The sequence below is a fragment of the Salvelinus sp. IW2-2015 genome, linkage group LG19 (assembly GCF_002910315.2).
Source record: "Salvelinus sp. IW2-2015 linkage group LG19, ASM291031v2, whole genome shotgun sequence".
In the NCBI taxonomy this organism is placed as follows: domain Eukaryota; kingdom Metazoa; phylum Chordata; class Actinopteri; order Salmoniformes; family Salmonidae; genus Salvelinus; species Salvelinus sp. IW2-2015.
Genome location: NC_036859.1, coordinates 36122300 through 36133453, shown reverse-complemented (window position 1 = coordinate 36133453; position 11154 = coordinate 36122300). Strand labels below are relative to the sequence as shown.

Sequence of the window (11154 nt, the reverse complement as noted above, 5' to 3'; positions counted from 1 at the left end):
TCCAGGGTTTTCATTGTGTCTGATGAACACCACCCAGGTGTCTAGTACTGGAATAGATCAAATATGTAGAATGGCTGGAGATGAGCTGCTAGAGGAAACTGAACCAAACCATGTGACCTCTGGTGGTTACTATCCAGCCATGCTAGAACCAATGGATTCCCATTGAGACCAATACTCTGTATTTCCAGTGAGACCAATACTCTGTGTATTTCCAGTGAGACCATAAATACACGGTTTATGAGATAAAAGATTGGCTTACCTTGTGTARGCCTTGGAATCACAAACTATAAGCAAATTATATTCATTCTTATGATCATAAATGGAATGAATGGTCCCTTCTCAGAAATGAGCAGTAGCTGCTCTCTACAGTGTACTATCTCCATTACCTGGTTGGTTACCCAGACTCCTTGCTCTGGCCAAACGCTTACGCCTCGCCGGCTGACGTTAGATTCTTCTCCGAGTCTGGATCCGAGTACCTCCCCGACAATTTCTAGAACGTAAACGCATTTGAACTGTTCTGACCCTGAATAAAAACTACGTGGACCTTAAAGTGGCAGGTAACCTAGTGGTTAGAGAGTTTGGCCAATAACCCAAAGGTTGCTAGATCAAATCTATGAGCTGACAAGGTAAAAATCTGTGGTTCTGCCCCTGAACAAGGCAGTTAACCCACTGTTCCTCGACCGTCTTTGTAAATAAGAATTTGTTCTTAACTGACTTTCCTAGTAAAATAAATAAAGCAATATGTGTTGCTTGTCTTTTCAGTTCGCTGCAGTTAGAGACTGGAACGAGCTGCAACAAACACTCAAACTGGACAGTTTTATCTCAATCTTTTCATTCAAAGACTCAATCATGGACACTCTTACTGACAGTTGTGGCTGATTTGTGTGATGTATTGTTGTCTCTACCTTCTTGCCCTTTGTGCTGTTGTCTGTGCCCAATAATGTTTGTACCGTGTTTTGTGTTGCTACCATGTTGTTGTCATGTTGTGTTGCTACCATGCTGTGTTGTCATGTGTTGCTGCCTTGCTATGTTGTTGTCTTAGGTCTCTCTTTATGTAGTGTTGTGTTGTCTCTCTTGTCGTGATATGTGTTTTGTCCTATATTTATTTTTTATTAAAAAATTKATTTTTAATCCCAGCCCGTCCCCAGCCTTTTGCTTTTTGGTAGGCCGTCATTGTAAATAAGAATTTGTTCTTGACTGACTTGCCTAGTTAAATAAATAAAATAAAGCAACATAGAGAGAAAGAACATACAGGAAGTCATCTTAAGGCATTATAAAGSCTCATACATACTTTTAACCAGATATAAAGCATTATACTGAAGGCATGAAGTAAATTATTACACAATCTTTTAATCAGTCAGTGTTGGTAGCCAGTGTCAGTTCCTCATTCCAGTGGCCCCCCTTGTCCAGTAAAGGGAGTTAGTCACTGCTTTTCAACAGGGTTCTGGAACACCATGGACAATTCTAGACATAGGGTGCATGTACTGTACGCAGGGTTGGCTCTCAAAAGGCTTCCTYGTCTACTCTCCTCTGTCTCTGCACTAATATGAGGGTTGTGTATGGCGGTAGGCCACTGGGACACTTGTTTTCACTAATCCAGAAGTATTTCAGAGCAGCGTAATGAAGGACAGGTGACAAGGAGACTATAGGATTTGATAGAATTACATAAATGTTTAATRTTCTTACAGACACTGATTATTGTGATTGTGGTTTAAATGATTTGGAAGACTTTAACTGTTATTGTAAAGGAATACTGTACAGTGTTACTTTAGCCCCGTGTTCACTTATGAACTAAGAGAAWGTATCTGTTGTGCAACGTCCATGTTTCTGGCATTTCAATGGATTGAGTGCTTCGAACAGCCTACATGGAGATTGTGCTGCTTAATTCTGGCCCTTATGGGCMACCATACCCTAACATACTATTGGATATTTGTGACATTTTTACAAATGTATTTTGTATTGCTATCCATCTCTCTCCAATTCTGTTGCCTGACTACCTTTTTTTTCCCAGAGAACATCAAATGCAGGAGATTACATGTTAACAAAGAGGATGCTGATGTTTTAACACTTGAACAAGACTATTTGAAACCCTAYTCTTTATGTATAACTGTTGTTAAAATAGTTGCCAAGTACTTACTTGTAAGCACGATACATTTTGATTTGTCTATACATCGTTAACCATTTTGTCTGTGGATAAAATTGAGAGAGAGTGTTGTGTAATAATGGTTACACGGTTAACAATAACATTAAAAACTTACATGATCTAAATGATTGTGGTCAATTACTAGCCTGTGCTAAATCACTGTCTCTTTCTGCTTTAACTAACTTTTTTGTTGATGTCCTGCTAAACATTGGCATATTGGCATGGAACACATTGAAAATGCACTTCCCAGAGGAGACTGTCAGTCCCTAAAAACATGGGAAATGCAGTTCCTATCAATCAATCAATCAATCAATTTTATTTTATATAGCCCTTCGTACATCAGCTAATATCTCGAAGTGCTGTACAGACACCCAGCCTAAAACCCCAAACAGCTAGTAATGCAGGTGTAGAAGCAACTTTCCTACAGAAAGTTGGTCAATTGGCTTAGAGCAGAGGTTTATGGGAAAATACGTTTTCAACCGACATTCACCTGCACCCAGTGACTTGTGGGAAATACAGCCCTCAGGTGCCATTTTAATGATTGGCTCTCGTCARCGGCAGTGATGCTGTCACTGTTGCCACGGCAACAGACGGATGAATTGAGAGAAAAAATTAACTGTATTCTTGCTCATTGTGCTGGTATGAGAGAGAGCGGGGGGAAACTAATTGGGCACACAGAGAAGGGCTCTGCAGACAACGAGAGGAGTGTGAGTGTGTATGATCTCCCTCTTGCTGACACACACTCACACAGGTCCTGTTTTGCCTGTGGGCTGATGTCGCAGGGTAAATGTGTTAGAGTCAGATGGAGACCTGGGCCATGAATCAATGCACTAATCCCAATATGGCAAAACATATTTACTCTGTGTGCCAGAGAATCAATTTCAATTTAAGTGTGTGAGTGGTGCTTGAGTGAGGAGCGGCAGGTARCCTAGTGGTTAGAGYGTTGGGCCAGTAACCRAAAGGTTGCTGSATCRAATCCCCGAGCTGACAAGGTCAAAATCTGTCATTCTRCCGCTGAATAAGGCAGTTAACCCACTGTTCCCCTGGGSYGCYGTGGATGTCGATGAAGAGGGGATGGGTRAAATGCGGAAGACACAGTTCAAATGTGGAAGATTCAGTTGTACATTAGACTTATTATCTTTCCCTAATAATTTGGTGGTTGCTTATATTTGTGATGATTTCCAAATCAACCCTGTAGAAATTAGGATWAAGTGCCTTGCTCAAGGGCACATCAACACRCCCGCATGTGGGTTGGWGTGTRGTGAGGTTGGAGTGTGGCCTTGGTGGTAATTATTTTCGATAGCAGTACTTCACTCTCCCTTGGGTCCACAAATCCTACTGTGATAGGATTCTGTGCTATCTTTATCTCTCTCTCTCCCCCTCCCTCTCTCTCTCTTTCTCTCTCTTACTCAGCCTGCTGACATTGTATTTCAGTTATTCTGTATTTCCATGGCAACGGCAATTGTTAAAAGCACCAAATATTTAAGTAGGCCACAGATGCATAGTATGTAGGCTACAGTAGCATAGTATGTAGTCCACAGTAACATAGTATGTAGTCCACAGTAGCATGGGCCTACATCTGGCCCAAATGTCCTCGCCTTACATGGGCCACTGCAACTGTGTGTGCGTGTGCGTGCGTGCGTGCGTGCGTGCGTGCGTGCGTGCGCGCGCGCGAGAGAGAGAGAGGCAGCGAGAGAGAGAGAGACTGGCAACCATAAGGTGTTTGTTTGGTTCACTTGCCCCAGTATTGCAGTGAGAGAGAGAGAGAGAGAGAGACTGCAACCATAAGGTGTTTGTTTGGTTCACTTGCCCCAGTATTGCAGTGAGAGAGAGANGCAATTGTTAAAAGCACCAAATATTTAAGTAGGCCACAGATGCATAGTATGTAGGCTACAGTAGCATAGTATGTAGTCCACAGTAGCATGGGCCTACATCTGGCCCAAATGTCCTCGCCTTACATGGGCCACTGCAACTGTGTGTGTGTGTGCGTGCGTGCGAGCGCGAGAGAGAGAGAAAGGCAGCGAGAGAGAGAGAGACTGCAACCATAAGGTGTTTGCTTGGTTCACTTGCCCCAGTATTGCAGTGAGAGACACACATTCCTTCCAGCATGGTATGTTTTTTCAAATCAGTTTTTACCAGTCAAAAGTTTGTTTTTCTTTATTTTAACAATTTTCTACATTATAGAATAATAGTGAAGACATCAAAACTATAAAATAACATATATGGAATCATGTAGTAACCAAAAAAGTGTTAATCAAATCTAAATATATTTTATATTTGAGATTCTTCAAAGTACCCTTTGCCTTGACAACAGCTTTGCACACTCTTGGCATTCTCTCAACCAGCTTCATGAGGTAGTCACCTGGAATGCATTTAAATGAACAGGTGTGCCTTGTTAAAAGTTMGTTTGTGGAATTTCTTTCCTTCTTAATGCGTTTGAGCCAATCAGTTGTGTTATGACAAGGTAGGGGGAGTATACAGAAAATAGCCCTATTTGGTAAAAGACAAAGTCCATATTATGGCAAGAATAGCTCAAATAAGCAATGAGAAAAAAACATTAAGCGCTACGATGAAACCTTCTCTCATGAGGACAGCCACAGGAAAGGAAGTCCCAGAATTACCTCTGATGCAGAGAATACGTTTATTAGAGTTATCAGCCTCAGAAATTGCAGCCCAAATACAGTTGAAGTTTGACATTTACATACACCTTAGCCAAATACATTTAAACTCAGTTTTTCACAATTCCTGACATTTAATCCTAGCAAAAAGTMTCTGTCTTAGGTCAGTTAGGATCACCACTTTATTTTTAAGAATGTGAAATKACAGAATAATAGTAGAGAGAAAGATTTATTTCAGCTTTTATTTATTTCATCACGTTCCCAGTAGGTCAGAAGTTTACATACACTCAATTAGTATTTGGTAGCATTGCCTTTAAATTGTTGAACTTCGGTCAAACCCATCAGACCCATTTGCGACCAAGCTTTAACTTCCTGACTGAGGTCTTGAGATGTTGCTTAAATATATCCATAAAATTTTCCTTCCTCATGATGTTATCTATTTTGTGAAGTGCACCAGTCCCTCCTGCAGCAAAGCACCCCACAACATGATGCTGCCACCCCCGTGCTTCACGGTTGGGATTGTGTTCTTCGGCTTGCAAGCATCCCCCTTTTTCCTCCAAACATAACGAAGGTCATTATGGCAAACAGTTACATTTTTTGTTTCATCAGACCAGAGGACATTTCTCCAAAAAGTACGATCTTTGCCCCCATGTGCAGCTGCAAACCGTAATCTGGCTTTTTTATGGCGGTTTTAGAGCAGTGGCTTCTTCCTTGCTGAGTGACCTTTCAGGTTATGTCGATATAGGACTCGTTTTACTGTGGATAWAGATACTTTTGTACCTGTTTCCTCCAGCATCTTCACAAGCTCCTTTGCTGTTGTTCTGGGATTGATTTGCACTTTTCGCACCACAGTACGTGCATCTCTAGGAGACAAAACACGTCTCCTTCCTGAGCGGTATGACGACTGCGTGGTCCCATGGTGTTTATACTTGCATACTATTGTTTGTACAGATGAACGTGGCACCTTCAGGCGTTTGGAAATTGGTTTGGAGGTCTTGGCTGATATCCTTAGATTTTCCCATGATTCAAGCAAAGAGGCACTGAGTTTGAAGGTAGTACTTTAAATACATCCACAGGTACACCTCCAATTGACTCAAATGATGTCAATTAGCATTCAGAAGCTTCTAAATCCATACATAATTTTCTGGAATTTTCCAAGCTGTTTAAAGGCACAGTCAACTTAGTGAAATGTAAACGTCTGACCCACTGGCAATTGTGATACAGTGATTATATGTCACGACTTCCGCCGAAGTCGGTCCCTCTCCTTGTTCGGGCAGCATTCGGCGGTCGACCTTCTAGCCATCGCCGATCCACTTTTCATTTTCCATTGTTTTGGTCTTTGTTTTAAAAAAAAAAAAAAAATTAGCTTGTTCATTATTTAACCCTCTGTTCCCCCATGTTTTTTTGTGAGTGATTGTTTGTAAGTTATGCGGTCCGTTATGTGGGCTTGCTTTATTGTATTGTATTTGCCTATTTTGAGTAAATTACGTTTATTTACTCATATCTGATGTCCTGTGCCTGACTCCTCTACACCAGCTGCACACAGACCTCTTAACATTATAAGTGAAAAATATCTGTCTGTAAACAATTGTTGGAAAATTACTTGTGTCATGCACAAAGTAGATGTCCTAACCGACTTGCCAAAACTATAGTTTGTTAACAAGAAATTTGTGGAGTGGTTGAAAAATGAGTTTTAATGACTTCAACCAAAGTGTATGTAAACTTCCGACTTCAACTGTAAATGCTTCAGAGAGTTCAAGTAACAGACACATCTCAACATCAACTGTTCAGAGGRGACTGCRTGAATCAGGCCTTTATGGTCGAATTCCTGCAAAGAAACCACTACTAAAGRACACCAATAATAAKAAGAGACTTGCTTGGGCCAAGAAACGCGAGCAATGGACAATAGACTGGTGGAAATCTGTCCTATGGTCTGATGAGTCMAAATGTGAGATTCTTGTCTTTGTRAGATGCAGAGTAGGTGAACGGATGATCTCCGCATGTGTGGTTCCCACCTTGAMGCATGGAGGAGGACGTGTGATGGTGTGGGGGTGATTTGTTGGTGACACTGTCAGTGATTTATTTAGACTTCAAGGCACACTTAACCAGCATGGCTACCACAGCATTCTGCAGCAATACGCCATCCCATCTGGTTTGCTCTTCGCTCATTCGCTCATTTGATTTTCAACAGGAAAATGACCCAACACACCTCCAGCCTGTGTAAGGGCTATTTGACCAAGAAGGAGAGTGATGGAGTGCTGCATCAGATGACCTGGCCTCCACAGTCACCCGAACCTCAACCCAATTGAGATGGTTTGGGATGAGTTGGACCGTGGAGTGAAGGAAAAGCAGCCAACAAGTGCTCAGCATATGTGGGAACTCCATCMCACATATGTTGGAAAAGCTGGTTAAGAAAATGCCAAGAGTGTGCAACGTTGTCATCAAGGCAAAGGGTGTCTACTTTGAAGAATCWAAAATATATTTTGATTTGTTTAACACTTTGTTGGTTACTACATKATTCCGAACGTGTTATTTCATAGTTTTGATGTCTTCACTATTATTCTACAATGTAGAAAATAGTAAAAATAAAGAAAAACCCTTGAATGTGTAGGTCTGTCCAAACTTTTGACTGGTACTGTRTGTCAACCATTGTKGTGTTARGGGGTCCTCACATACACACATACACACACGATAGCAGATTGATCCCCTATGTGTTGCTCATCCTCAACACACCACACACATTTTGACCTGTAGCAAAATGAATACATGTTCAGGTGTGCTAAGCTATTTTAACCACAGGCAGAATCATATGAATAGCCTATTTAATGTATAGGAAGCATAGGTCTACTGTCTACATATCATTGGCATCATCATAATCTGTACAGTTTTCGTCTCATTTGTTAGGTACGCCATTCTCTCATTTTCTCAGGCAATGATAACTGGATAAATACCGCGTTATTCTAGCGTTTTTGTTAGTGTCTACAAATCTAGGCTACACTGTCCAAGCCGTTCTTCTATCGAGGCTCTTCTATTGTAACCGTACCCGTACCGCATTGAGTGGCGGAGCGAGGCTGACGCTAGTTGCAGAAAACGTCACAGATTTTTCGCTTTTTAATTTATTTTTTTAAACAGACCAATCTTGCCTCACTCTGCCGCTGGACTCCATTCCAACCACTGATCCAATCACATCCCTGATTTCGCCTCATCCTATCGCCCGCTGTTCCTCATATTTTTAATAAGGAAAAATACATCCTCAAATTTCCACCATGGCAAGCAACGAAGTCAAATCGACGGCGAAAGAGGATGAGAATGCTGGAAACTGGAAAGATTCCATCTTCAACCCAAGGACCGGGGAGTTTTGCGGGCGCACAGCGAAGAGCTGGGGTAAGAAAACCTGGACCGGGTCTGAGTCATAGCCCACAGTCGAAAACCACATTTTTATGATGTATCATATTGCAGGCTATTCCGTTTTGATGTGCATGTTGTCACATATAGCCTAATAACGGATAGTAATATTATATAATATCCACCTATGCATTCATGGTCTCAATCATCACAATCTATTTATGTCTAGTTGGTTTTGTATGTATGTATGTATGTGTGTGTGTGTGTGTGTGTGTGTGTGTGTGTGTGTGTGTGTGTGACAGCTTGTCCATTTCAGCTCTGATTAGCTCAAGACAAATAAATGAGACTAGCCCACCTGTATGAATAATAATTAGAGACCAATACTTAGTGTATTTCCAATAGAGACCACAAGTAGCCATATAGGGTACGACTGAAATATGAGATAGAAGTGGGTCTACGTAGTGTAGGCTTTGGTAAAAAAAAAGTAATATAATAATAATACTTAGTATGATAAACTATAAGCAAATGATATTCATTCTTAAGATCTAAATTAATGATTGCTCCTTCTCAGAACAATGTTATCAGAAATCAGAATATCTGCTCTGTAGTGTACATCAGTGTAAGTGTACATCAATGTGTGTGTGTGTGTGTGTGTGGTGTGGTGTGTGTGTGGTGTGTGTGTGTGTGGTGTGTGTGTGTTGGTGTGTGTGTGTGGTGTTGTGTGTGTGTGTGTGTGTGTGTGTGCTGTGAATTCCCTGGAACAAGACCAGTTTATGACTTATTCAAGCCAGCTAGCATGATTATGCGAAGACCTTAACTTGTGTTACAGATGAGATACACTTACCGACACACAAAGAACATATGGAAATAAAATGTAGATTTCTCATTTCTGGAATTTTATATCCTCAATTTTAAAAGCAGTAGTCTATGGTGTCTTTGAAGATGGTGAGCCGCAGCTTGCTTATCTGTGGTAGCTAGCAGCTAGTATTGCCCTGTGCAGTGCTGTGGGGATGCTCCTCTCTCACGCTGTCAGAAACTCCTTCCTCCCACTGCTCGGCAGCATGGCCGCCCACATTAGCATCACTGTCAAGGTCAAATGGCTTTCCTGCTGGTGCATGATGGGAATGTATCGGAGGAGAAGTGGAAGAGAGTAGGGAGAGGGTTTTTTCAGTGCTGGATGGGGGGGGGGGGGGGGGGAGGGACTGTGTAGACTGTAGACCTAGTGTGATGACCAACCTGACTGTGTAGAATGTAGACCTAGTGTGGTGACCAACCTGACTGTGTAGAAATGTATGACTACGTGTGGATGACCAGACCTGACTGTGTAGAATGTAGACCTAGTGTGATGACAACCTGACTGGTAGAATGAGACCTGTGTAGACACTAGTGTCGCGTACTAGTTTAACAACCTGACTGTTTGCATGGTAGGTCTAGGTGAATGTTTAAAGCCCACCTCGTTCAATGGAATGCTTACCTGATATAATATTATATGGCTCTGCAATAAACATTCTATACATGAATAGACATTACAATATAAATTTCTGCAGGGTTTGAATGATCTATTCATTATTGTGGATGGGCTGGATCGATATGTATTTGTATGCGGCATTCACCTCATGGGAGAGTGATCGGAAGAACGCTTGTCTACTTCGGAGGAACCGACTTGGAGCGTTCGCCGTGCTAGGAGGCTCGGGAGGGAACCGCAAGAACATTCTGACCGTTGACAGCTGAAATCGCGCCATGTTGTTGCCATTTTTTCAGTGGTGCTTGATGTCAAAGTTCATCATGTGGGATGACGGGGGTCCAGAGATCATACCCCTGTTTCCTAGTCGTAACTACGAGTTGGAGGGGCGTTCTTAGGTGTATTAGCCCCAGTAGGAGAGGGCGATTTCTGAGTTTCCTGACATGACCGTGAACACAGCATAAAGCTTATGCGGGTTCCCAGTTCCCAGCACCCTTGGGCAGCCCCTGTCATTTGATAAGGGTTCAGACTTGGACTGTCAATCAAATTGCTAGGCTGTTCTGTCAATCTTTGATTATACTGACTATCATCGTAAGAAAACAAAATGCATACCTTTGCACAACTAATGTTCAGGCTGAAATTGTTCCTCATCTATCCTTGTTACTTATCCAGTTCTTTATATGGAAAGCTGTGCTCATTGAAATTACTAATGTTTACTTGGATGATGATTAAAACAATTAATAAGGATGGATGATGTAAACCATGTAATGGAGGATGATGTAAAACACATTATAAGGATGGATGATGTTAAAACACATTAATAAGGATGGATGATGTAAACACATTAATAAGGATGGAGATGACATTATGGATAAATTATGTAAAACCCATTAATAAGGATGGATGATGTAAACACATTATAAAGGATGGATGATGTAAAACACATTAAAAGATGATGATGTACACATTAATAAGATGGATGATGTAAACACATTAATAAGGATGAATATGAAAACATATAGGATGAATGATGTAACAACACATTAATAGGATGGAATGATGTAAACACATAAGGATGGTGATGTAAAACACATAATAAGGATGGATGATGTAAAACACATTAATAAGGATAAATTATGTAAAACACATTATAAGGATGGATGATGTAAACACATTAAATAAGGATGGATGATGTAAAACACATTAATAAGGATTGAATTGATGTAAAACACATTAATAAGGATGGATGAATGTAAAACACATTAATACTGGATGATGATGTAAAACACATTAATAAGGATGGATGATGTAAAACACATTAATAAGGATAATGATGTAAAACAACATTATAAGGAATGATGATGTAAAACACATTAATAGATGGATGATGTAAAACACTAAATAAGGATGGATGATGTAAACACATAATGAAGGAAAATTAATGTTAGAAACAGCATTTATTAGGATGAATGATGTAAAACACATTAATAAGGATGGTATGGATGTAAAACACATTAATAAAGGATAAATTATGTAAAACACATTAATCATAGGATAAATGGATGTAAAACACATTCAATAATGAT

General features: G+C 40.6%; 1 protein-coding gene across 1 annotated transcript in view; it reads left to right on the top strand.

Moving 5' to 3' along the window:
• Positions 1-7556: 7556 nt before the first annotated feature.
• Positions 7557-11154, top strand: part of LOC111978896 (sodium/potassium-transporting ATPase subunit beta-3-like) — a 26505-nt gene continuing 22907 nt past the window's right edge. Inside the window, exon 1 of the mRNA XM_024009144.2 lies at positions 7557-8145. Within this exon, the coding sequence (XP_023864912.1) occupies positions 8028-8145 (118 nt within the window). The 5' untranslated portion in view covers positions 7557-8027. The remainder of the gene's footprint in view (positions 8146-11154) is intronic.